This window comes from Oncorhynchus mykiss, chromosome 3 (assembly GCF_057628025.1).
Source record: "Oncorhynchus mykiss isolate SJ-2025 chromosome 3, ASM5762802v1, whole genome shotgun sequence".
Lineage (NCBI taxonomy): Eukaryota > Metazoa > Chordata > Actinopteri > Salmoniformes > Salmonidae > Oncorhynchus > Oncorhynchus mykiss.
In genome coordinates this window covers 11,115,889-11,143,250 of record NC_143024.1, presented here as the reverse complement: position 1 = coordinate 11,143,250, position 27,362 = coordinate 11,115,889, and the positions used below count along the sequence as shown (strand labels likewise).

The window sequence follows — 27,362 nt, the reverse complement described above, 5'->3', positions numbered from 1 at the left end:
AAGCGAGGACCCGGGCTCCAGCCGTAGAGAGCTGAAGGCGTCGAAAGTGAACCAAGCGCTTGAAGATCTCGGGGCCAAAACGCTGCGCTTCAGACTCACACTCTGCAAGAAGAACATGCCAACAAAGATTGAAGTGTGACTCAACTGTAGGGAATGTAACAAAGAAACGGTCTACAGTAAAAGTAGATGGTGTGTAGCCTAAAGAAGAGGATTGTTTTTACTGTTTTCCTGACGTTTTCTTTCATGGCAGTTGATTTCACTGAAGAGAAGCGGCACTCGGACTTGCTGTTGAGTTCTGGGGCAATTTTTCTTCCGCGGTATGTGTAAGGATACTTTGATGCAGTTAAAAAACATGCTCTCGTTTGGTCGTGTTCTTGTTACTCTCAAAGTGATTTCTTGACAGCTGTGAATAGTTTTTAGGAACCTAGGTGCGCTTTTTTGGCATTTAGCTGGGTTACGTCTCACGGAGTAAGCTATTGAAGTCTTCTTTGGTCCCAAAGACTTTTGAAGGGGTATAGCCACGGGATTTTCCATCGGCGAAGAACTGTGACATGGATGCGCTTTGGGTCTGCACACTTTTTCTGTTCGTAAATGTAAGTGTCATGTCGCTCCTATTCCTGATATACATAGGCTGTAACTCACTAATATATCTCATAGGCTACTGTACAGTAATACACGAACGGATCAATTCCCTCCCTGTTATTTTCTGCTGAGAGTGCAATGTATAGTAACGCACATTACTGTCCAACATGAGGCGAATTCATTATTTAGCCAATCTGCATAAAGTTAATGATTTTGGCTACATTGTAAACTATGTTGGCATTACGCACGCGCTACATTGTAATTACATGAATTTATTTTATTTAACCCTTATTTTACCAGGTCATTTGACTGAGAACACATTCTCATTTACTGCAACGACCTGGGGAATAGTTACAGGGGGGAGGAGGGTGGTGGTGAATGAGCCAATTGGAAGCTGGCAATGATTAGATGCCTTGCATCTTGGTTGTGTTACATTGCAATCTAGCCAACTTCTCACTCTACATTGACAATGTTCTGTATAGCTACAGAATGTGACATATTGTCATTATCTACAACTCTCCTGCTTTTACTCAGAGATAAACTCTGTTTTTCTTTTCTGATCTGAGTTTATCTTCCCGTACCAATTGATAAGGCTTAGGCTGTATTATAAGTGTGCGTCATTTAAACGTTAATGCAGGTAGTTAAAGTGAGAGATTTGATTTGTACAGATCAAAGTGTTTCCACAGCTGGAGAAGATGACAATTTGACACTCCGTCTCCTTTCAAGTCCAACAGACCCGAGGGCCTGTAGAGGAGAGGAGAGGCGGCATGTCTTGTCATGTTCCCAGGGCCTAACCCTTTCTTCAAGATCAAAGCACTGGAGATAAAACTCCATCATATCTTAATTCACTCTGCATTCATGTGACCCCGGAAAGATATGTATCTGTTTAATGAGGGGATAATAACAACAAACGTTCATTTTAAATGGAAAACAACGGTTTGTTTCCCCAAAACACACCTTTTGTTTCTATCACAGAGGTTTGTTTGAAAATTTAAAAAAACAACTTTTTTTTTGGTGAACTTCAGCAATTAGTTTTCTCTGCTTAATATGAATGTTGTTTCAAACCTCAATGTATTAAAGATCATTATACTTGTCGTTGAATCACACCGGCCCACTAATGTTAGTGGTTTGATTGTCCACGGTTCTCTGTTACATTACCAAACTGTATTACAATTCATAGATAGTGCCATAGTCCTTCCTTGCGGCAATTCCTGGTAGAAATGCGTCATGAGTAAAACTATCGCTGCGGTCTGGATATCCGGAGCAAAGAAATGATCATTTCTCTCAGTCTGTGGCGAGAGAAGGGCGACCCCGTTTGTAACAGAACAGTAAATGTAATTTCCATGTTGACGCTAAGCAGTTTTCTGGTTGGTTTTCTCTTGAACTCACGACCGCCACTTTGCTTTCCCACAGCGACATCTTTGACAGAGTAACTCAGCATGTTGAGAACTTGAATAATACGTTGCAGACAGACAAGCAGGCTTACAGTGGCATGGCTATTGGTATCCAGTAGTTTGTCATGCTGTTAGGAGGAGATGGAAAGCTCAGCATATTCCCTGACTGGAACAAAACATGGTTAACAAAATAAAAAGTTCCAGATTCCAAACGTTGACTTTTTAAAGATGACCTGCTACTGCTGATGACAGTAATCAGTGTGCAGATTAACATCATGGACCAATCAGACAGGCAAGCAGCGCTAGCTCCACCCTCCCTACACTTCCCTCTGCCTTAGTGTGTCTGTCCCAAAATGGCACCCTATTGCGTATATAGTGCACTGCCTCCCAAATGGCAGCCTATTCCCTATATTGTGCACTACTTTTGACCAGGGCCGATAGGTCCACATTTTGACCAGACTTGCCCAGATAATGAGTCATGGAGGCAATTATGTGCATCCCAAATAGCACCCTATTCCCTATATAGTGCACTACAGGACCTCTATCTACATCTCCTGTTCTTCTGTCTGCTGGACGTCTCAGGGTGGAGGTGGTGACACCACGCTGCTGTCCTCAGGGTGGAGGTGGTGACACCACGCTGCTGTCCTCAGGGTGGAGGTGGTGACACCACGCTGCTGTCCTCAGGGTGGAGGTGGTGACACCACGCTGCTGTCCTCAGGGTGGAGGTGGGGACACCACGCTGCTGTCAAATCAAATCAAATTTATTTTATATAGCCCTTCGTACATCAGCTGATATCTCAAAGTGCTGTACAGAAACCCAGCCTAAAACCCCAAACAGCAAGCAATGCAGGTGAAGAAGCACGGTGGCTAGGAAAAACTCCCTAGAAAGGCCAAAACCTAGGAAGAAACCTAGAGAGGAACCAGGCTATGTGGGGTGGCCAGTCCTCTTCTGGCTGTGCCGGGTGGAGATTATAACAAAACATGGTCAAGATGTTCAAATGTTCATAAATGACCAGCATGGTCGAATAATAATAAGGCAGAATAGTTGAAACTGGAGCAGCAGCACAGTCAGGTGGACTGGGGACAGCAAGGAGTCATCATGTCAGGTAGTCCTGGGGCATGGTCCTAGGGCTCAGGTCCTCCGAGAGAGAGAAAGAAAGAGAGAATTAGAGAGAGCATATGTGGGATGGCCAGTCCTCTTCTGGCTGTGCCGGGTGGAGATTATAACAGAACATGGCCAAGATGTTCAAATGTTCATAAATGATCAGCATGGTCGAATAATAATAAGGCAGAACAGTTGAAACTGGAGCAGCAGCACAGCCAGGTGGACTGGGGACAGCAAGGAGTCATCATGTCAGGTAGTCCTGGGGCATGGTCCTAGGGCTCAGGTCCTCCGAGAGAGAGAAAGAGAGAAGGAGAGAATTAGAGAACGCACACTTAGATTCACACAGGACACCGAATAGGACAGGAGAAGTACTCCAGATATAACAAACTGACCCTAGCCCCCCGACACATAAACTACTGCAGCATAAATACTGGAGGCTGAGACAGGAGGGGTCAGGAGACACTGTGGCCCACTCCGAGGACACCCCCGGACAGGGCCAAACAGGAAGGATATAACCCCACCCACTTTGCCAAAGCACAGCCCCCACACCACTAGAGGGATATCTTCAACCACCAACTTACCATCCTGAGACAAGGCTGAGTATAGCCCACAAAGACCTCCGCCACGGCACAACTTAAGGGGGGGGGGGGAGCGCCAACCCAGACAGGATGACCACATCAGTGACTCAACCCACTCAGGTGACGCACCTCCTCCAGGGACGGCATGAGAGAGCCCCAGTAAAGCCAGTGACTCAGCCCCTGTAATAGGGTTAGAGGCAGAGAATCCCAGTGGAAAGAGGGGAACCGGCCAGGCAGAGACAGCAAGGGTGGTTCGTTGCTCCAGAGCCTTTCCGTTCAACCTCCCACTCCTGGGCCAGACTACACTCAATCATATGACCCACTGAAGAGATGAGTCTTCAGTAGAGACTTAAAGGTTGAGACCGAGTTTGCGTCTCTGACATGGGTAGGCAGACCGTTCCATAAAAATGGAGCTCTATAGGAGAAAGCCCTGCCTCCAGCTGTTTGCTTAAAAATTCTAGGGACAATTAGGAGGCCCTGTCCTCAGGGTGGAGGTGGTGACACCACGCTGCTGTCCTCAGGGTGGAGGTGGTGACACCACGCTGCTGTCCTCAGGGTGGAGGTGGTGATACCACGCTGCTGTCCTCAGGGTGGAGGTGGTGACACCACGCTGCTGTCCTCAGGGTGGAGGTGGTGACACCACGCTGCTGTCCTCAGGGTGGAGGTGGTGACACCACGCTGCTGTCCTCAGGGTGGAGGTGGTGACACCACGCTGCTGTCCCCAGGGTGTGAGGGTCAGGGTGGAGGTGGTGACACCACGCTGCTGTCCCCAGGGTGTGAGGGTCAGGGTGGAGGTGGTGACTCCATGCTGCTGTCCCCAGGGTGTGAGGGTCAGGGTGGAGGTGGTGACACCATGCTGCTGTCCCCAGGGTGTGAGGGTCAGGGTGGAGGTGGTGACTCCATGCTGCTGTCCCCAGGGTGGAGGTGGTGACACCACGCTGCTGTCCCCAGGGTGTGAGGGTCAGGGTGGAGGTGGTGACACCATGCTGCTGTCCCCAGGGTGTGAGGGTCAGGGTGGAGGTGGTGGCACCATGCTGCTGTCCCCAGGGTGTGAGGGTCAGGGTGGAGGTGGTGACACCATGCTGCTGTCCCCAGGGGGTCAGGGTGGAGGTGGTGACACCATGCTGCTGTCCCCAGGGTGTGAGGGTCAGGGTGGAGGTGGTGACACCATGCTGCTGTCCCCAGGGTGTCAGGGTGGAGGTGGTGACACCATGCTGAGGTCCCCAGGGTGGAGGGGGTGACACCACGCTGCTGTCCTCAGGGTGTGAGGGTCAGGGTGGAGGTGGTGACACCATGCTGCTGTCCCCAGGGTGTGAGGGTCAGGGTGGAGGTGGTGACACCATGCTGCTGTCCTCAGGGTGTCAGGGTCAGGGTGGAGATGGTGACACCATGCTGCTGTCCCCAGGGTGGAGGTGGTGATACCACGCTGCTGTCCTCAGGGTGGAGGTGGTGATACCACGCTGCTGTCCTCAGGGTGGAGGTGGTGACACCACGCTGCTGTCCTCAGGGTGGAGGTGGTGACACCACGCTGCTGTCCTCAGGGTGGAGGTGGTGACACCATGCTGCTGTCCCCAGGGTGTGAGGGTCAGGGTGGAGGTGGTGACACCATGCTGCTGTCCCCAGGGTGTGAGGGTCAGGGTGGAGGTGGTGACACCATGCTGCTGTCCCCAGGGTGGGAGGGTCAGGGTGGAGGTGGTGACACCATGCTGCTGTCCCCAGGGTGGGAGGGTCAGGGTGGAGGGAGAGCCCTGCCTCCTGGGGCTCCCCACCCTTTCATGTGCTCATCACTCTCACGTGGAAACTCCATGCTGCTGTCCCCAGAGTGGGAGGGTCAGGGTGGAGGGAGAGCCCTGCCTCCTGGGGCTCCCCACCCTTTCATGTGCTCATCACTCTCACGTGGAAACTCCATGCTGCTGTCCCCAGAGTGTGAGGGTCAGGGTGGAGGTGGTGACACCATGCTGCTGTCCCCAGGGTGGGAGGGTCAGGGTGGAGGGAGAGCCCTGCCTCCTGGGGCTCCCCACCCTTTCATGTGCTCATCACTCTCACGTGGAAACTCCATGCTGCTGTCCCCAGAGTGGGAGGGTCAGGGTGGAGGGAGAGCCCTGCCTCCTGGGGCTCCCCACCCTTTCATGTGCTCATCACTCTCACGTGGAAACTCCATGCTGCTGTCCCCAGAGTGGGAGGGTCAGGGTGGAGGGAGAGCCCTGCCTCCTGGGGCTCCCCACCCTTTCATGTGCTCATCACTCTCACGTGGAAACTCCATGCTGCTGTCCCCAGGGTGGGAGGGTCAGGGTGGAGGGAGAGCCCTGCCTCCTGGGGCTCCCCACCCTTTCATGTGCTCATCACTCTCACGTGGAAACTCCATGCTGCTGTCCCCAGGGTGGGAGGGTCAGGGTGGAGGGAGAGCCCTGCCTCCTGGGGCTCCCCACCCTTTCATGTGCTCATCACTCTCACGTGGAAACTCCATGCTGCTGTCCCCAGGGTGTGAGGGTCAGGGTGGAGGTGGTGACACCATGCTGCTGTCCCCAGGGTGGGAGGGTCAGGGTGGAGGGAGAGCCCTGCCTCCTGGGGCTCCCCACCCTTTCATGTGCTCATCACTCTCACGTGGAAACTCCATGCTGCTGTCCCCAGGGTGGGAGGGTCAGGGTGGAGGGAGAGCCCTGCCTCCTGGGGCTCCCCACCCTTTCATGTGCTCATCACTCTCACGTGGAAACTCCATGCTGCTGTCCCCAGGGTGGGAGGGTCAGGGTGGAGGGAGAGCCCTGCCTCCTGGGGCTCCCCACCCTTTCATGTGCTCATCACTCTCACGTGGAAACTCCATGCTGCTGTCCCCAGGGTGGGAGGGTCAGGGTGGAGGGAGAGCCCTGCCTCCTGGGGCTCCCCACCCTTTCATGTGCTCATCACTCTCACGTGGAAACTCCATGCTGCTGTCCCCAGGGTGGGAGGGTCAGGGTGGAGGGAGAGCCCTGCCTCCTGGGGCTCCCCACCCTTTCATGTGCTCATCACTCTCACGTGGAAACTCCATGCTGCTGTCCCCAAGGTGGGAGGGTCAGGGTGGAAGGAGAGCCCTGCCTCCTGGGGCTCCCCACCCTTTCATGTGCTCATCACTCTCACGTGGAAACTCCATGCTGCTGTCCCCAGGGTGGGAGGGTCAGGGTGGAGGGAGAGCCCTGCCTCCTGGGGCTCCCCACCCTTTCATGTGCTCATCACTCTCACGTGGAAACTCCATGCTGCTGTCCCCAGGGTGGGAGGGTCAGGGTGGAGGGAGAGCCCTGCCTCCTGGGGCTCCCCACCCTTTCATGTGCTCATCACTCTCACGTGGAAACTCCATGCTGCTGTCCCCAGGGTGGGAGGGTCAGGGTGGAAGGAGAGCCCTGCCTCCTGGGGCTCCCCACCCTTTCATGTGCTCATCACTCTCACGTGGAAACTCCATGCTGCTGTCCCCAGGGTGGGAGGGTCAGGGTGGAGGGAGAGCCCTGCCTCCTGGGGCTCCCCACCCTTTCATGTGCTCATCACTCTCACGTGGAAACTCCATGCTGCTGTCCCCAGGGTGGGAGGGTCAGGGTGGAGGGAGAGCCCTGCCTCCTGGGGCTCCCCACCCTTTCATGTGCTCATCACTCTCACGTGGAAACTCCATGCTGCTGTCCCCAGGGTGGGAGGGTCAGGGTGGAGGGAGAGCCCTGCCTCCTGGGGCTCCCCACCCTTTCATGTGCTCATCACTCTCACGTGGAAACTCCATGCTGCTGTCCCCAGGGTGGAGGTGGTGACACCATGCTGCTGTCCCCAGGGTGGGAGGGTCAGGGTGGAGGGAGAGCCCTGCCTCCTGGGGCTCCCCACCCTTTCATGTGCTCATCACTCTCACGTGGAAACTCCATGCTGCTGTCCCCAGGGTGGGAGGGTCAGGGTGGAGGGAGAGCCCTGCCTCCTGGGGCTCCCCACCCTTTCATGTGCTCATCACTCTCACGTGGAAACTCCATGCTGCTGTCCCCAGGGTGTGAGGGTCAGGGTGGAGGTGGTGACACCATGCTGCTGTCCCCAGGGTGGGAGGGTCAGGGTGGAGGGAGAGCCCTGCCTCCTGGGGCTCCCCACCCTTTCATGTGCTCATCACTCTCACGTGGAAACTCCATGCTGCTGTCCCCAGGGTGGGAGGGTCAGGGTGGAGGGAGAGCCCTGCCTCCTGGGGCTCCCCACCCTTTCATGTGCTCATCACTCTCACGTGGAAACTCCATGCTGCTGTCCCCAGGGTGGGAGGGTCAGGGTGGAGGGAGAGCCCTGCCTCCTGGGGCTCCCCACCCTTTCATGTGCTCATCACTCTCACGTGGAAACTCCATGCTGCTGTCCCCAGGGTGGGAGGGTCAGGGTGGAGGGAGAGCCCTGCCTCCTGGGGCTCCCCACCCTTTCATGTGCTCATCACTCTCACGTGGAAACTCCATGCTGCTGTCCCCAGGGTGGGAGGGTCAGGGTGGAGGGAGAGCCCTGCCTCCTGGGGCTCCCCACCCTTTCATGTGCTCATCACTCTCACGTGGAAACTCCATGCTGCTGCAGCCAAGGAGTCAAATATCATGTCAAATGGGATCGCATTGCAAAAAGGCCAAAGGGCGGCTTTAGGGAGTGTGTGTGTATGCACGCTCACGACTGGGTGACTGCACGCTCACGACTGGGTGACTGCACGCTCACGACTGGGTGACTGCACGCTCACGACTGGGTGACTGCACGCTCACGACTGGGTGACTGCACGCTCACGACTGGGTGACTGCACGCTCACGACTGGGTGACTGCATGCTTCTGTGTGTACGTGCGCTTCTGTGTGTACATGTGCTTCTGTGTGTATTCACCCTTTTGTGTGTGTGTGTGTGTGTTGCTTATGTGTGTGTTGACGGAGTGACCGTGACAGCCGTGGAGTTCATAGCCCCTTTTGAAAGCAGATAGGGCTCCATGGAGGTCTACTCTCACCAGGGAATCAAGTCCTCTAGTACTGAAGTGGAGAGAGCAACTGCGGCCCCTCAACTCTCGCCAGTGGCCCTGGAGCAGACAGATCAGGTCTATGTGTTCTCTTTTCTCATGGTCCTTGAGCCAAGAAGGTGTCGACTGTGTAGGCTGCTTGGCTCTGAATGTAAGCAAGTCCTGAGCTACCCCATAACAGTCTGAAAATGGTTTATATAAGCTAGCATATAACAGCACAGTACACAATGATTCTAATATAGTTCATCAAAATTCTAACAAGTCAGCACTTTTTTTGGAACAATATTCCACTCTGATGTCATATGCAAATCGGGTCACTTTTCATGTTGACTTTCTCAACTGCCTTTTCCTGTTCAGTAGGCGAGTACGGAGACCTTTTACACAAGTCACACATTCCCTCTGAGGTCCATAAATCAGAGCTCTGTTAGTCCCAGTCCTGATTACTGTGGTCATTAAGCCCTGGGCAGGGTGGATGTTTATACACACACACACACACTACACACGCGCACACACACGCGCACACACACACACACTCCACCCCATGAACTGGTGCACGGAGGGGAATATTTAACTCTATATTTGGTCAGCACAAGAGGAAATGCCAATGGGTCTGGCTCTGCAGAGCAAAGTAGAGCTGGAGTGGACCCTGTCTGGACTTTCTCGTGTGTGTAGTGTGTGTGTAGTGTGTGTGTAGTGTGTGTGTAGTGTGTGCATGTGTAGTGCGCGTGTGTAGTGTGTGTGTGTGTGTGCGGTTGCCAGTTTCTGGTCTACAGCACGATGAAGCAGCAGTTGGAGACACTACCAGACAGCATCGCTGCCACAAAATATTTACAGTGCCTTGCGAAAGTATTCGGCCCCCTTGAACTTTGCGACCTTTTGCCACATTTCAGGCTTCAAACATAAAGATATAAAACTGTATTTTTTTGTGAAGAATCAACAACAAGTGGGACACAATCATGAAGTGGAACGACATTTATTGGATATTTCAAACTTTTTTAACAAATCAAAAACTGAAAAATTGGGCGTGCAAAATTATTCAGCCCCTTATTTTAATACTTTGTAGCGCCACCTTTTGCTGCGATTACAGCTGTAAGTCGCTTGGGGTATGTCTCTATCAGTTTTGCACATCGAGAGACTGACATTTTTTGCACGCCCAATTTTTTTAGTTTTTGATTTGTTAAAAAAGTTTGAAATATCCCATAAATGTCGTTCCACTTCATGATTGTGTCCCACTTGTTGTTGATTCTTCACAAAAAAATACAGTTTTATATCTTTATGTTTGAAGCCTGAAATGTGGCAAAAGGTCGCAAAGTTCAAGGGGGCCGAATATTTTCGCAAGGCACTGTATAATTCAGTGGATGGGTAATTGTATGTGTGGGGTACAGAGATGAGGTAGTCAATCAAAAATCATGTTAAACACTATTATTGCACACAGAGTGAGTCCATTCTACTTATTATGTGACTTGTTAAGCAAATGTTACTTCTGAACTTATTTAGGCTTGCCATAACAAAGGGGTTGAATACTTAATGACTCAAGACATTATGGGGTCTTTTGTTTAGGCGACTTACACAAAATCTGAATCCAATCCATTTTAAATTCAGGCTGTAAAACAACAAAATGTGGAAAAAGTAATAGGGTGTGAATCCTTTGTGAAGGTGCTGTACGTTCCCAGTTTAAAATGATACCAGTAGACAATGTACACCAGATTTTGTACATGCCTTTTAAGTGCTGAAATATAAAATAGTTTAGTGCAAATCCAAGCCTTGTAATTTAGGTGCAAATCCAAGCCTTGTAATTTAGGTGCAGGATGACATTTGTTTTAGATGACAGTTAGGCTACAGGAGGTGAACATTACAGGTAATATTCAAGATGTTGTGAAGACCAGCGTGCTGTAAACATTCTAAAATGTTGTGAAAACCAGTGTGCTGTAAACATTCTAAAATGCTGTGAAAACCAGAGTGCTGTAAACATTCTAAAATGTTGTGAAAACCAGCGTGCTGTAAACATTCTAAAATGCTGTGAAAACCAGAGTGCTGTAAACATTCTAAAATGTTGTGAAAACCAGCGTGCTGTAAACATTCTAAAATGTTGTGAAAACCAGCGTGCTGTAAACATTCTAAAATGTTGTGAAAACCAGCGTGCTGTAAACATTCTAAAATGTTGTGAAAACTAGCGTGCTGTAAACATTCTAAAATGTTGTGAAAACCAGCGTGCTGTAAACATTCTAAAATGTTGTGAAAATCAGCGTGCTGTAAACATTCTAAAATGTTGTGAAAACCAGCGTGCTGTAAACATTCTAAAATGCTCTGAAACCAGCGTGCTGTAAACATTCTAAAATGCTATGAAAACCAGCGTGCTGTAAATATTCTAAAATGTTGTGAAAATCAGCGTGCTGTAAACATTCTAAAATGTTGTGAAAACCAGCGTGCTGTAAATATTCTAAAATGTTGTGAAAATCAGCGTGCTGTAAACATTCTAAAATGTTGTGAAAACCAGCGTGCTGTAAACATTCTAAAATGCTGTGAAAACCAGCGTGCTGTAAACATTCTAAAATGCTGTGAAAACCAGCGTGCTGTAAACATTCTAAAATGTTGTGAAAACCAGCGTGCTGTAAACATTCTAAAATGCTCTGAAAACCAGCGTGCTGTAAACATTCTAAAATGTTGTGAAAACCAGCGTGCTGTAAACATTCTAAAATGTTGTGAAAACCAGCGTGCTGTAAACATTCTAAAATGCTGTGAAAACCAGCGTGCTGTAAACATTCTAAAATGTTTTGAAAACCAGCGTGCTGTAAACATTCTAAAATGTTGTGAAAACCAGCGTGCTGTAAACATTCTAAAATGTTGTGAAAACCAGCGTGCTGTAAACATTCTAAAATGTTTTGTCACCAGTGCTTGTTTTGTTGAACTGTTGTCGTCCTCACTGTTGCTCCTACGGCACTAATCTGGTGAGCACCTTTTGGAGCTCCGCCCAAGCAGGTCATTGGATTGGTTTGACATGTTGTGAGGTGTCACTGATTCCGGGTTCTGACCCCTCTTTAGCTGATTTCTGCCATGGAACTTCCCCGGGAAGCCTGGTTCGCAACAAGGCGTGTGCATTCCAATTGGAACCCTATAGGACTCTGATCTAAACAAGTGCAGACACTCTAATCCAGAGTGATTTACAGTCAGTAGTTATTTAGCAGACACTCTAATCCAGAGTGATTTACAGTCAGTAGTTAATTAGCAGACACTCTAATCAAGAGGGATTTACAGTCAGTAGTTATTTAGCAGAGACTCTAATCCAGAGGGATTTACAGTCAGTAGTTATTTAGCAGACACTCTAATCCAGAGTGATTTACAGTCAGTAGTTATTTAGCAGAGACTCTAATCCAGAGTGATTTACAGTCAGTAGTTAATTAGCAGACACTCTAATCCAGAGTGATTTACAGTCAGTGGTTATTTAGCAGAGACTCTAATCCAGAGTGATTTACAGTCAGTAGTTAATTAGCAGACACTCTAATCCAGAGTGATTTACAGTCAGTGGTTATTTAGCAGACACTCTAATCCAGAGTGATTTACAGTCAGTGGTTATTTAGCAGAGACTCTAATGCAGAGTGATTAACCGACAATGCGTTCAACTAAGGTAGGTAGAACAACCACATATCACAGTGATGAGACAACCACAGCTCACTGTAGAAGCGCATGTGATCACTGAGATGAATACCTGTTGAAACTGAGCTCCCATCACCCTGATACTGCAGATCTGTGCTAGCTGAGGTTCACATGTTGTCTGACTCCTCAAATAATGGTGCAATAAAACCTCTGTGCTGTTTTTCTTGGCATGAAATGTGCCCTCCTTCCCTTCAAAGCTGTGATGTTGTTCTTGGAATGAAACGTACCCTCCTTTCCTTCAAAGTTGTGCTATTGTTCTTGGAATGAAACATACCCTCCTTTCCCTTCAAAGTTGTTCTCTTTCTATTGTTTCAGTGCAGTTTTGTGACAATATGTTATTTGTCATATTGGCCGAATACAACAGTGAATTCTTACTTACAAGCCCTTAAAAATAGTGTTATATTTACTAAATAAACTAAAGTAAAACAATTTTATTAAATTAAAAGTAGTACAATAAAATAACAATAATGAGGCTATATACAGGGAGTCAATGTGCAGGGGTACAAGTTAGTTGAGGTAATTTGCACATTTGGTCCGCACATGCTCTGAGTACACATCCTGGTAATCTTTCTGGTCCCGCGGCCTTGTGAATGTTGATCTGTTTAAAGTTCTTGCTCACATCGACTACGGAGAAGGTGATCAAACAGTCGTCTGGAACAGCTGGTGCTCTCATGCATGCTTAAGTGTTGCTTGCCTCGAAGCGAGCATAAAAGGCATTTAGCTCATCTGGTAGGCTCGCGTCACTGGGCAGCTCATGACTGGGTTTCCCTTTGTAGTCCATAATAGTTTGTATATGCCCTGCCACATCCGACGAGCACCAGAGCCAGTGTAGTATTCAATCTTTGTCTTGTATTGACACTTTGCCTGTTTGATGGTTCGTCTGAGGGAATAGCGGGATTTTTTATAAGCGTCCGGATTAGTGTCCTTCTTATTGAAAGTGGCAGCTTTAGCCTTTAGCTAGGTGCAGATGTTGCCTGTAATCCATGGCTTCTGGTTGGGATATGTACGTACGGTCACTGTGGGGACGACGTCGCAGATGCACTTATTAATGAAGCCGGTAACTGAGGTGGTGTACTCCTCAATGCCATTGGATGAATCGCGGAACATATTCCAGTCTGTGCTAGCAAAACAGTCCTGTAGCGTAGCATCCACATCATCTGACCACTGGCATGGTGTGTGTGTGCGTTGGTTCCTGTGTGTGTTGGGCTCGTTGGAGGCTCCACATGTTGACACAAGCTGCTTCTTGGAGCAGACATCGGAGACAGCGGTTTCTCCCAAATGGCACCCTATTCCCTACGTAGTGCACTACTTTTGACCAGAACCCTATTGGCCCTGGTTAAAAGTGTGTACTATAAAGGGAATAGGGTGCCATTTGGGAGTGAGTCGGGGAGAAATCAGAGGGTTGTTTAGCTGTTAGCAGGAGGTTAGTTGTTAGACATCTGTTAGTTCCTGTCTACCCTCAGGCTCCAGGGATAATGGCTAGTGGGTCAATCAGCCCTCAACATGGGCATGTTTCAGATGCCTGACTGCTTTAGAGGAGGGCCTTGATGGGGGGGGGGGGGGGGGGGAGTGTGTGCGTGTGTGTGTGTGTGTAAATCTCGTTCTTAGACATAGTGAGGGGCAGTCGGGAGGGAGCGACACACACACACACACACCTGCAGGGCTCGGGGGGGACATCAAAGGCCCCCTCAAAATAGACACACATGCTGGGCTGCGGGGGCTAACTGACACACCCGCCTGGGGCTACAACGGTCTCCCCTCACCCTCCCTCCCTTCCTCCCACCCCTCACTGTGTCTGAGGACAAGAGACACACACACACACATTGTGACTATAATGTCATTCACACCCATGTGGAATGTGTCAATGTGGGAGGGAGGAAGCCCTTTCTACTCCTTCCTTCTTCCTCATGTCTCAGTGTTTTCCTTCTCCTTTGTTTTATTCTTTCCATGGGATTAAAGCCAGTCTGATTAAAGCCAGTCTGATTATAGCCAGTCTGATTTAAAGCCAGTCTAATTGAAAGCCAGTCTGATTTAAAGCCAGTCTGATTTAAAGCCAGTCTAATTTAAAGCCAGTCTGATTATAGCCAGTCTGATTATATATAGCCAGTCTGATTTAAAGCCAGTCTGATTATAGCCAGTCTGATTATAGCCAGTCTAATTAAAAGCCAGTCTGATTATAGCCAGTCTGATTAAAGCCAGTCTGATTAAAGACAGTCCCTCCTGCTAGGCTGCACTGGGCTCTATAAGCCCTTAGGAATGTCTGATGTATCCCTCATGTTTAACACACACTGGGGCTGCCTCCCAAAAGGCACCCTATTCCCTATAGAGTGCACTACTTTTGAGCAGAGCCCGGCGAGCCCTATAGACCCTGGTCCAATGTAGAGCCCCATATAGGGAATAGGGTGCCATCTGGGCCTCAGTCTGGCCCCTCCATTACCCGGCCGGGGCAGATAAGCGCTCAGCACTCTGAAAACAGAGCCAGATCAAAATATAAAAAAAGACTCTTTTCAATACGCCCACCTTCTCCCCATTCTTTCCATCCGATGTCGAGGCAGGAAAAGGGGTGTGTGTAATTGATTTCCTGATTTCTACACAAACATTGAGGTCTTATTTTTGAGTCTTTGGTTGGTGGAACTGGACTGGCCTTGACTGAGACCAGCTGAGAGAGACGCTTGTGCTCTTACTCCTCCAAACATAGCTTGTCACCATAGTTTCCATCATAGTCTTGAACATGTAAATGTGTTGGCTCGTCACCATAGTTTCCATCATAGTCTTGAACATGTCTATGTGTTGGCTCGTCACCATAGTTTCCATCATAGTCTTGAACATGTCTATGTGTTGTCACCATAGTTTCCATCATAGTCTTGAACAAATATATGTGTTGGCTTGTCACCATAGTTTCCATCATAGTCTTGAACATGTCTATGTGTTGTGTTGTCACCATAGTTTCCATCCTAGTCTTGAACAAATCTATGTGTTGGCTTGTCACTAGTTTCCATCATAGTCTTGAACATATCTATGTGTTGGCTTGTCACCATAGTTTCCATCATAGTCTTGAACATGCCTATGTGTTGGCTTGTCACCATAGTTTCCATCATAGTCTTGAACATGTCTATGTGTTGTCACCATAGTTTCCATCCTAGTCTTGAACAAATATACAGTGCCTTGAGAAAGTATTCGGCCCCCTTGAACTTTGCGACCTTTTGCCACATTTCAGGCTTCAAACATAAAGATATAAAACTGTATTTTTTTGTGAAGAATCAACAACAAGTGGGACACAATCATGAAGTGGAACGACATTTATTGGATATTTCACTAACAAATCAAAAACTGAAAAATTGGACGTGCAAAATTATTCAGCCCCCTTAAGTTAATACTTTGTAGCGCCACCTTTTGCTGCGATTACAGCTGTAAGTCGCTTGGGGTATGTCTCTGTCAGTTTTGCACATCGAGAGACTGACATTTTTTCCCATTCCTCCTTGCAAAACAGCTCGAGCTCAGTGAGGTTGGATGGAGAGCATTTGTGAACAGCAGTTTTCAGTTCTTTCCACAGATTCTCGATTGGATTCAGGTCTGGACTTTGACTTGGCCATTCTAACACCTGGATATGTTTATTTTTGAACCATTCCATTGTAGATTTTGCTTTATGTTTTGGATCATTGTCTTGTTGGAAGACAAATCTCGGTCCCAGTCTCAGGTCTTTTGCAGACTCCATCAGGTTTTCTTCCAGAATGGTCCTGTATTTGGCTCCATCCATCTTCCCAACAATTTTAACCATCTTCCCTGTCCCTGCTGAAGAAAAGCAGGCCCAAACCATGATGCTGCCACCACCATGTTTGACAGTGGGGATGGTGTGTTCAGCTGTGTTGCTTTTACGCCAAACATAACGTTTGCATTGTTGCCAAAAAGTTCAATTTTGGTTTCATCTGACCAGAGCACCTTCTTCCACATGTTTGGTGTGTCTCCCAGGTGGCTTGTGGCAAACTTTAAACGACACTTTTTATGGATATCTTTAAGAAATGGCTTTCTTCTTGCCACTCTTCCATAAAGGCCAGATTTGTGCAATATACGACTGATTGTTGTCCTATGGACAGAGTCTCCCACCTCAGCTGTAGATCTCTGCAGTTCATCCAGAGTGATCATGGGCCTCTTGGCTGCATCTCTGATCAGTCTTCTCCTTGTATGAGCTGAAAGTTTAGAGGGACGGCCAGGTCTTGGTAGATTTGCAGTGGTCTGATACTCCTTCCATTTCAATATTATCGCTTGCACAGTGCTCCTTGGGATGTTTAAAGCTTTGGAAATCTTTTTGTATCCAAATCCGGCTTTAAACTTCTTCACAGCAGTATCTCGGACCTGCCTGGTGTGTTCCTTGTTCTTCATTAACGGACCTCTGAGACTATCACAGTGCAGGTGCATTTATACGGAGACTTGATTACACACAGGTGGATTGTACTTATCATCATTAGTCATTTAGGTCAACATTGGAGCATTCAGAGATCCTCACTGAACTTCTGGAGAGAGTTTGCTGCACTGAAAGTAAAGGGGCTGAATAATTTTGCACGCCCAATTTTTCAGTTTTTGATTTGTTAAAAAAGTTTGAAATATCCAATAAATGTCGTTCCACTTCATGATTGTGTCCCACTTGTTGTTGATTCTTCACAAAAAAATACAGTTTTATATCTTTGTTTGAAGCCTGAAATGTAGCAAAAGGTCGCAAAGCTCAAGGGGGCCGAATACTTTCGCAAGGCACTGTATGTGTTGGCTCGTCACCATAGTTTCCATCATAGTCTTGAACACGTCTATGTGTTGGCTCGTCACCATAGTTTCCATCATAGTCTTGAACACGTCTATGTGTTGGCTCGTCACCATAGTTTCCATCATAGTCTTGAACACGTCTATGTGTTGGCTCGTCACCATAGTTTCCATCATAGTCTTGAACATGTCTATGTGTTGGCTTGTCACCATAGTTTCCATCATAGTCTTGAACATGTCTATGTGCTGTCACCATAGTTTCCATCCTAGTCTTGAACAAATATATGTGTTGGCTTGTCACCATAGTTTCCATCATAGTCTTGAACATGTCTATGTGTTGTGTTGTCACCATAGTTTCCATCCTAGTCTTGAACAAATATATGTGTTGTGTTGTCACTATAGTTTCCATCATAGTCTTGAACATATCTATGTGTTGGCTTGTCACCATAGTTTTCATCATAGACTTGAACATGTCTATGTGTTGGCTTGTCACCATAGATTCCATCCTAGTCTTGAACATGTCTATGTGTTGGCTTGTCAACCACTTAGCACTCATCAGTTTGATCTATAAAAGAGTTCCCTCGTCACTGGCATCTGCAGATAAATACATCACTATATCTATCTGATCATTGATGCTAAGCTAACTGTTTTGTTTCTCCTTCCAGGTTGCCCTGGGAGATGCCTGTGTCAGTGGGCAGTTCAGCCAGTCAGGGGAGTGCTGTAGCCCGTGTCCTCCAGGCCATGGGGTGGAGTTAGAGTGTGGGATGAAGGACACCAAGTGCCAGCCTTGCCCTGAGGGTGAGTCATGGAGGCAATAGGGTTTAGATGCTGTTGCTTATGCCATTCCCCCAGTAGACATACAGCTATAGTACACACATACTGATAACACTGTGAGATACATTCAAATCACCTATACCTTGTATGTTCTAGGAACGTTCTCCCCATCAGACGGTCTCTCCCCGTGCCTCCCCTGTGCCCGCTGCCCGGCTGGCATCCCAGAGCTGACCTCCTGCAGCGCCACCCAGGATACCCACTGTGACTGTGACCAGCACTTCTACCTTTGGCGGGATGGGAAGAGTGTGGCAGGGCTGTGTGCCGCCTGCACCATGTGTGGACGGGGCGAGGGGGTGGTGAGGCTGTGTGGTGCCCAGGGGAACACCCAGTGCCAACCATGTCGCCCAGGAACGTTCTCAGAGGAGAAGAGTGATATCAAGCCCTGCCAGGCCTGCTCTCAGTGCTCTGACACTGAGGTGGAGATCAGAGCCTGCCAGCTCAACTCTGACACCCTCTGCATGGGTGAGTCTCTGTGTGTATGGTGTGTGTGTATGGACTTAAAGTTGACCGGGGCAGCTCTAGCAGGGCAGACATTTGACAAACTGACTTATTGGAAAGATGGAATCCTATGACGGTGCCACGTTGAAAGTCACTGAGTTCTTCAGTAAGGCCATTCTACTGCCAATGTTTGTCTATGGAGATTGCATTGCTGTGTGCTCGATTTTATACAGTTATCAGCAACGGGTGTGGCTGAAATAGCTGAATCCACTCATTTGAAGGGGTGTCCACATACACTATATATACGAGAGGGAGAGAGGGAGAGAGGGAGAGAGGGAGAGAGAGAGAGAGAGAGAGAGAGAGAGAGAGAGAGAGAGAGAAAGAAAACACATGTGGCCAACACCTGTACCGACACCTAATCTGAACACTTAGCAACACTTGAGGAAACATGAGCACAGTCCAACAGAGAGAAAACACTCTTAAGTGCTGCAGTCAAATGGCTCGGAGCCGACAGCTCTTAAAAAGGGCCTGACAATCTAACTACCCCCACACCAGACCCCAGGGCCTTGGCACATTGGTGACCCCAACATGGTAACCCCTCACCGGCTCCAAATGACCAAGCCTTGGTCTAGTGGCCTGGATCTCCCCAGGAGTCTGGTCATCTGAACACACAGGTCACCCCATCTGACACCGTAGATAGAGGTCAGGGGAGTCCCCAGTCGTGTTTGATCCTAAAATGGGCCGGCTGTAGAAGGAGTAAGGAGGGGTTTGCTGGGGGTGACTGAGTCAGGGTTTGTAGAAGGAGTAAGGAGGGGTTTGGGGGTGACTGAGTCAGGGGCTGTAGAAGGAGTAAGGAGGGGTTTGGGGGGGGGGGTGACTGAGTCAGGGGCTGTAGAAGGAATAAGGAGGGGTTTGGGGGTGACTGAGTCAGGGGCTGTAGAAGGAGTAAGGAGGGGTTTGGGGGGGGTGACTGAGTCAGGGGCTGTAGAAGGAGTAAGGAGGGGTTTCGGGGGGGTGACTGAGTCAGGGGCTGTAGAAGGAGTAAGGAGGTGTTTGGGGGGGGGGTGACTGAGTCAGGGGCTGTAGAAGGAGTAAGGAGGGGTTTGGGGGGGGGGGTGACTGAGTCAGGGGCTGTAGAAGGAGTAAGGAGGGGTTTGGGGGGGGGTGACTGAGTCAGGGGCTGTAGAAGGAGTAAGGAGGGGTTTTGGGGGGGGGGGTGACTGAGTCAGGGGCTGTAGAAGGAGTAAGGAGGGGTTTGGGGGGGGGGTGACTGAGTCAGGGGCTGTAGAAAGGGGTAAAGAGGAGGGGGGGTTGACTGAGTCAGGGGATGGTAGCTGACTGGGTCGGGGGGGCTGGTAGCTGACTGGGTCAGAGGGGGCTGGGAGCTGACAGGCCCTCACAGACTACTGCTGCTGGATTAAATTTGGCAACAAAATCATTATTCAGATAGCTGGTAGTGTTATCAAATATGTTCACTGTTTGTGACTGTGTTTGCTTCAACTGTAGGTATGAAAGCCCTCACATTCTTTACACAGTCATTGACTTATTACAAAAAAACATTGTGCCAATGGTAGATGTGTCAAGGCCCTTGATTTGATGTTGAGACGGGGATAAGGACAGGGCAGATATGCTGAGACGGGGATAAGGACAGGGCAGATATGTTGAGACGGGGATAAGGACAGGGCAGATATGTTGAGACGGGGATAAGGACAGGGCAGATATGTTGAGACGGGGATAAGGACAGGGCAGATATGTTGAGACAGGGATAAGGACAGGGCTGATATGTTGAGACAGGGATAAGGACAGGGCTGATATGTTGAGACAGGGATAAGGACAGGGCTGATATGTTGAGACGGGGATAAGGACAGGGCAGATATGTTGAGACAGGGATAAGGACAGGGCTGATATGTTGAGACAGGGATAAGGACAGAGCTGATATATTGAGACAGGGATAAGGACAGGGCAGATATGTTGAGACGGGGATAAGGACAGGGCAGATATGTTGAGACGGGGATAAGGACAGGGCAGATATGTTGAGACGGGGATAAGGACAGGGCAGATACAGTGCCTTGCGAAAGTATTCGGCCCCCTTGAACTTTGCGACCTTTTGCCACATTTCAGGCTTCAAACATAAAGATATAAAACTGTATTTTTTGTGAAGAATCACCAACAAGTGGGACACAATCATGAAGTGGAACGACATTTATTGGATATTTCAAACTTAACTTACTTATAACTTATTAACAAATCAAAAACTGAAAAATTGGGCGTGCAAAATTATTCAGCCCCTTTACTTTCAGTGCAGCAAACTCTCTCCAGAAGTTCAGTGAGGATCTCTGAATGATCCAATGTTGACCTAAATGACTAATGATGATAAATACAATCCAACTGTGTGTAATCAAGTCTCCGTATAAATGCACCTGCACTGTGATAGTCTCAGAGGTCCGTTAAAAGCGCAGAGAGCATCATGAAGAACAAGGAACACAGATACTGTTGTGAAGAAGTTTAAAGCCGGATTTGGATACAAAAAGATTTCCCAAGCTTTAAACATCCCAAGGAGCACTGTGCAAGCGATAATATTGAAATGGAAGAAGTATCAGACCACTGCAAATCTACCAAGACCTGGCCGTCCCTCTAAACTTTCAGCTCATACAAGGAGAAGACTGATCAGAGATGCAGCCAAGAGGCCCATGGTCACTCTGGATGAACTGCAGAGATCTACAGCTGAGGTGGGAGACTCTGTCCATAGGACAACAATCAGTCGTATATTGCACAAATCTGGCCTTTATGGAAGTGGCAAGAAGAAAGCTATTTCTTAAAGATATCCATAAAAAGTGTTGTTTAAAGTTTGCCACAAGCCACCTGGGAGACACACCAAACATGTGGAAGAAGGTGCTCTGGTCAGATGAAACCAAAATTGAACTTTTTGGCAACAATGCAAAACGTTATGTTTGGCGTAAAAGCAACACAGCTGAACACACCATCCCCACTGTCAAACATGGTGGTGGCAGCATCATGGTTTGGGCCTGCTTTTCTTCAGCAGGGACAGGGAAGATGGTTAAAATTGATGGGAAGATGGATGGAGCCAAATACAGGACCATTCTGGAAGAAAACCTGATGGAGTCTGCAAAAGACCTGAGACTGGGACGGAGATTTGTCTTCCAACAAGACAATGATCCAAAACATAAAGCAAAATCTACAATGGAATGGTTCAAAAATAAACATATCCAGGTGTTAGAATGGCCAAGTCAAAGTCCAGACCTGAATCCAATCGAGAATCTGTGGAAAGAACTGAAAACTGCTGTTCATAAATGCTCTCCATCCAACCTCACTGAGCTCGAGCTGTTTTGCAAGGAGGAATGGGTAAAAATGTCAGTCTCTCGATGTGCAAAACTGATAGAGACATACCCCAAGCGACTTACAGCTGTAATCGCAGCAAAAGGTGGCGCTACAAAGTATTAACTTAAGGGGGCTGAATAATTTTGCACGCCCAATTTTTCAGTTTTTGATTTGTTAAAAAAGTTTGAAATATCCAATAAATGTCGTTCCACTTCATGATTGTGTCCCACTTGTTGGTGATTCTTCACAAAAAAATACAGTTTTATATCTTTATGTTTGAAGCCTGAAATGTGGCAAAAGGTCGCAAAGTTCAAGGGGGCCGAATACTTTCGCAAGGCACTGTATGTTGAGACAGGGATAAGGACAGGGCAGATATGCTGAGACGGGGATAAGGACAGGGCAGATATGTCAAGTGGCCCCCTTCTATCCTTAGTGTTTCCTTCATGGTTCAGTGGTTCTCTAATCAACAGTCTCCCATCTCTCTTCAACCAACAGATAAGAAGCTCCACATCCTGTCTCGTCCCCCTGAGTCTGACGGCCCTCTGGCCGCTCCTCGCCTGCCTGGGTTAGGGTTGGTGAATGATGGAGAGGAGGCCAGCCCTGCCCCTGGAGGAGGAGCAGCCCCCAGGGCCCCCGGGTTCACCCCTCAGGATGATGGGAGCAGCAACCACATCCTGGTCTACGTATCTGTTCTGGCTGCTGTGGTGCTGGGCCTGCTGCTCTACGTCGCCTACAAGTGGTGAGTTGACAGGAGACACGCTGCCGTCTCATTGGCTGCATCCTGATTCTCCACACTTGACGCATTGCATTGGTGTGAGCATTGGCTGGAGGGAGTTGTTAAATGCATAACGGGGGTGGAGAATTGTTTGCAAACCGATTGCCGTCGTGTATTTCCGTTATAGGTTGCGATAAAAATGATCCTGTTGTTATGTTTAGTGAAGAGTGTAGAAGTGTTTCCTCCCATGTCTCGTCAGCTGGACGTCGTATAAACAGAAGCAGGCGTTGGGTAAAGCCCGCGCTGCAGAGCTGGGGACGTGTCCTGAAGGAGAAAAACTCCACAGTGACAGCGGCGTGTTCCTGGACTCACACAGCCTGCAGGATGGCCAACCAAGTAAAGGTAACAACCAACAGCCATCTCACGACTACGCCACAATTAACCTCACTGCACTACACTGTTACTGGAGTGAGAACAGAAGCCCAAGTTAAATACATGTTCTCATCTCTCTCAATGTAGAGCACATTTAGCATTTATCAGACACTCTTATCCAGAACAACTTACAGACGTCTTTTCTTATTGGCTATTCTCATCTATTATAACTGTTGAATGGACTTGTGACGATCTGTGTCTGTTGTGTATTCTACCCCCAGGTAGTAAGAGGGACAGTAAGCAGGACGGCCGTCTGTACATCAACCTGCCCCCCCACAGACAGGAGGAGGTGGAGCGTCTGCTCCAGGAGGGGAGCGGGAGCCGCAGAGGCTCCTGGAGGACCCTGGGGGCCGCGCTGGGCTACGAGCCCGAGCAGATGGACCTGTTTGGGCACGGCGAGGCCCCTGTACACACCCTCCTTTCCAACTGGGCTCAGCAGGAGGGCTCCACTCTGGGGCTTCTGTGCTCGGCGCTGGCCCGCATCGAGAGGTCCGACGTAGCCGCAGCTCTCACCTGCCCTGCCCAGGGGGTGTCTGTGGTCTGAGGAAGGAGCCATGGTGGGTCCCAAATGGCACCCTATTCCCTATATAGTGCACTACTGGTAAGCTAAAGGTCAAAAGTAGTGCACTATGTAGGGTGCCACAGAGCCTTCCTCATGAGCCTGATAAGACTGGGTGGCATTCATTAGGAACCAAACGCAAGAAAACGGACTGAATCAGGGAGTGACGACCTGAACTTGAACCAATAAGAAATTGTTGTTTTCCGTTGCGAAACATACTGCTGCGGCGTGTACTAATGAATACGACCCTTGTGGACATAGGAGAGGATGGATGGAGCAAACAGCCCTCCTTCTCGACCAGTGGGATGGCATGGCATGCCAGGGGAGGTACTCCTGACCCATAATGCCTCAGACATTTGAACTGAAGAGGACAGTGGAAGTGTTGTTGCTGGCTCGTTGAGCTGGGTCATCCTCTATTGGAAATGTACAGTATATCCACCATTCTTCCAGTATATATATATATATATATATATATATATTACCATACTTGTGTATAATCTGCCCAAGCGTTCTAGGAATGGGTATTTATTTGCAGCAATGTCAGAAGGATCCACTCTCTTTCCTGATTTGTTTTGCAGCAATGTGAGGAGGATGCACAACAGCTGACCGTAACTAACTGAACAGGCATGGGAATGAAATACTCTGTAGAATATTCTTTACATGAAATAAAGGCATTCTGTTCATATTAACAATCAGTCGTGAATTTTAAGACCGTAAATATTTGATCATACATTCATTGTAATATAGTGTTAGAAAGGTTTTCAAGCGTGAAGGGGCAATCGCAAACATCTTTGACTGAGGATGCATGATGACTCTCTCTCTCTCTCTCAGCTACTCCATCTTAAAGACATTGGGAGGCCTCAAATCAGTGATGTACTATCCGCGTTGCTAGTCACTGCCTCTCTCCTATCATGGTTGCTGGCTATCCAGAACATTATCGTGATGTAACAATCAATCACTTATTCTTGTGTATATTCTAACGTCATGGTGTGTGTTTTTCTAAGATGTCGTTTCATATAATAAATGCTTTTGAAGGTGTGAGAGAGAGTCAAACGGTGTTCTCTGAGCTTGTTGTGTTACATGCTCTGACAAGTACAGTGGTTTCTGTCCTACCCGAACGTAACAGCAAGCAGCTACCTGCTCTGTGGTAGTTTATTCTGGAGATAATCAATGGACGTCTTTGTTTGTCTCAGTCACCTAACTGAACAAGGGGTGTGACTTGTAACATAAATTAAACAAGTATGTGGTCATGTCAGAGGAAAGTTTGGAAGACTTCTATTTACAGTTGAAGTCGGAAGTTTACATACACTTAGGTTGGGGTCATTAAAACTCATTTTTCAACCACTCCACAACTTTCTTGTTAACAAACTATAGTTTTGGCAAGTCGGTTAGGACATTTACTTTGTGCATGACAAGTAATTTTTACAACAATTGTTTACAGACAGATTATTTCACTTATAATTCACTGTATCAGAATTCCAGTGGGTCAGAAGTTTACATACACTAAGTTGACTGTGCCTTTAAACAGCTTGGAAAATTCCAGAAAATGATGTCATGGCTTTAGAAGCTTCTGATAGGCAAACTGACATAATTTGAGTCAATTGGAGGAGTAGCTGTGGATGTATTTCAAGGCCTACCTTCAAACTCAGTGCCTCTTTGCTTGACATCATGGGAAAATCTAAAGAAATCAGCCAAGACCTCAGATAAATATTTTTAGACCTCCACAAGTCTGGTTCATCCTTGGGAGCAATTTCCAAACGCCTGAAGGTACCACTTTCATTTGTACAAACAATAGTACACAAGTATAAACACCATGGGACCACGTAGTATCATACCGCTCAGGAAGGAGACGCGTTCTGTCTCCTAGAGATGAACGTACTTTGGTGCGAAAAGTGCAAATCAATCCCAGAACAACAGGTACTTGTGAAGATGCTGGAGGAAACAGGTACAAAAGTATCCATATCCACTGTAAAACGAGTCCTATATCGACATAACCTGAAAGGCAGCTCAGCAAGGAAGAAGCCACTGCTCCAAAACCGCCATAAAAAACATTCTACAGTTTGCAACTGCACATGGGGACAAAGATCGTACTTTTTGGAGAAATGTCCTCTGGTCTGATGAAACAGAAATAGTGTGGTTGGCCATAATGACCATCGTTATGTTTGGAGGACAAATGGGGAGGCTTGCAAGCCGGAGAACACCATCCCAACCGTGAAGCACGGGGGTGGCAGCATCATGTTGTGGGGGTGCTTTGCTGCAGGAGGGACTGGTGCACTTCACAAAATAGATGGCATCATGAAGCAGGAAACTGATGTGGATATATTGAAGCAACATCTCAAGACATCAGTCAGGAAGTTAAAGCTTGGTCGCAAATGGGTCTTCCAAATGGACAATGACCCCAAGCATACATCCAAAGTGGTGGCAAAATGGCTTAAGGACAACAAAGTCAAGGTCTTGGAGTGGCCAACACACAGCCCTGACCTCAATTCCATAGAAAATTTGTGGGCAGAACTGAAAAAGCGTGTGCGAGCAAGGAGGCCTACAAACCTGACTCAGTTACACCAGCTCTGTCAGGAGGGATGGGCCAAAATTCACCCAACTTATTGTGGGACGCATGTGAAAGGCTACCAAAAATGTTTGAACCAAGTTAAACAATTTAAAGGCAATGCTACCAAATTCTAATTGAGTGTATGTAAACTTCTGACCCACTGGCAATGTGATGAAAGAAATAAAAGCTGAAATAAAAGCTGAAATAAATCTCTCACTACTATTATTCTGACATTTCACATTCTTAAAATAAACTGACATAAGACAGGAATTTTTACTCTGATTAAATGTCAAGAATTGTGAAAAACTGAGTTTAAACTTCCAACTTCAACTGTAACTCTCGCCATTAGTACTGAATCTGAGGAGACTTCCATTTAACTCTCCCCAATAGTACTGAATCTGAGGAGACTTCCATTTAACTCTCCCCATTAGTACTGAATCTGAGGAGACTTCCATTTAACTCTGCCCATTAGTACTGAATCTGAGGAGACTTCCATTTAACTCTCCCCATTAGTACTGAATCTGAGGAGACTTCCATTTAACTCTCCCCATTAGTCCTGAATCTGAGGAGACTTCCATTTAGGGGTATTTAAAGGGGTTAGGACAGAGACAGTATTAGGAGGGTATTTAAAGGGGTTGGGACAGAGACAGTATTAGGAGGGTATTTAAAGGGGTTGTGACAGAGACCGTATTAGGAGGGTATTTAAAGGGGTTGGGACAGAGACAGTATTAGGAGGGTATTTAAAGGGGTTAGGACAGAGACAGTATTAGGAGGGTATTTAAAGGGGTTGTGACAGAGACAGTATTAGGAGGGTATTTAAAGGGGTTAGGACAGAGACAGTATTAGATAAGTCTTCACCCAACCTGTTTTTTAAGATATGCTTTCCCTTTCCTTGAGATTCCTGCTCCCTCCCTCCCTCCCTCCCCTCCATCCCAACCCCCTCCTCCACGACTTCTACTCACTCTGTCCTCAGCTGAAATCTGTTCATGATTTCTCTCTCTGCCTTTACTCTGTGCTCTAAGTGGGAGCAGGCCTGCGTCTCTCTCTAGCAGGGCCCGGGGCAGGCAGCGTTCCATGATTTCTCTCTCTGTCTTTACTCTGTGCTCTAAGTGGGAGCAGGCCTGCGTCTCTCTCTAGCAGGGCCCGGGGCAGGCAGCGTTCTATGTCGTCATGGACACCAGACACTCCAGCTTAACTGTGGTCTGGAGCACACAGGCATGGGGCTGCGGAATGCACATTAACTCAGAGTGGGATGGAGGTGAGGGGGGGACCCGATACCCTATATAGTGCACTTCTTTTGTCCAGATCCCTATGGGTCCCATTTGAAATTTAGGGTGCCATTTGGGATGCAAGTCAGAGGCTCTCTGCCAGAAATGTTCCATACGCACAAAAAGCTAATTTCTCTAAATGTTTTGGCACAAATTTGTTAACATCCCTGATAGTAAGCACTTCCTCTTTGCCAAGATAATC

General features: G+C 47.9%; 1 protein-coding gene across 3 annotated transcripts; it reads left to right on the top strand.

Annotated features, from left to right (window-relative positions):
* Nucleotides 1-26: 26 nt before the first annotated feature.
* On the top strand, nt 27-24,382 carry LOC149984346 (tumor necrosis factor receptor superfamily member 16-like). 3 transcript variants are annotated; one of them, XM_090220586.1, is made up of 6 exons: nt 27-593; nt 17,693-17,825; nt 17,958-18,323; nt 22,134-22,377; nt 22,613-22,755; nt 23,007-24,382. In XM_090220586.1, exons 1-6 carry the CDS (start codon nt 552-554, stop codon nt 23,327-23,329), a joined length of 1,251 nt encoding a protein of 416 aa, XP_090076712.1. In that variant the 5' UTR covers nt 27-551; the 3' UTR covers nt 23,330-24,382. The 3 variants fall into 3 exon arrangements, with proteins under 3 accessions (XP_090076712.1, XP_090076702.1, XP_090076708.1); XM_090220576.1 differs by lacking the exon at nt 27-593 and adding an exon at nt 8,580-8,699; XM_090220582.1 differs by lacking the exon at nt 27-593 and adding an exon at nt 8,580-8,699 and having other exon boundaries at nt 22,575-22,755.
* Nucleotides 24,383-27,362: the final 2,980 nt, after the last annotated feature.

What these genes read in the sequence shown, in the direction of transcription:
- LOC149984346 (XM_090220576.1), top strand. Translation starts at nt 8,595, where the DNA reads ATGGAGGTCTACTCTCACCAGGGAATCAAGTCCTCTAGTACTGAAGTG. An exon ending in CCCTGGAGCAGACAGATCAG is followed by an intron (nt 8,700 to 17,692) that starts GTCTATGTGTTC and finishes TTCTCCTTCCAG; the next exon opens with GTTGCCCTGGGAGATGCCTG. An exon ending in CTCTACGTCGCCTACAAGTG is followed by an intron (nt 22,378 to 22,612) that starts GTGAGTTGACAG and finishes ATGTCTCGTCAG; the next exon opens with CTGGACGTCGTATAAACAGA.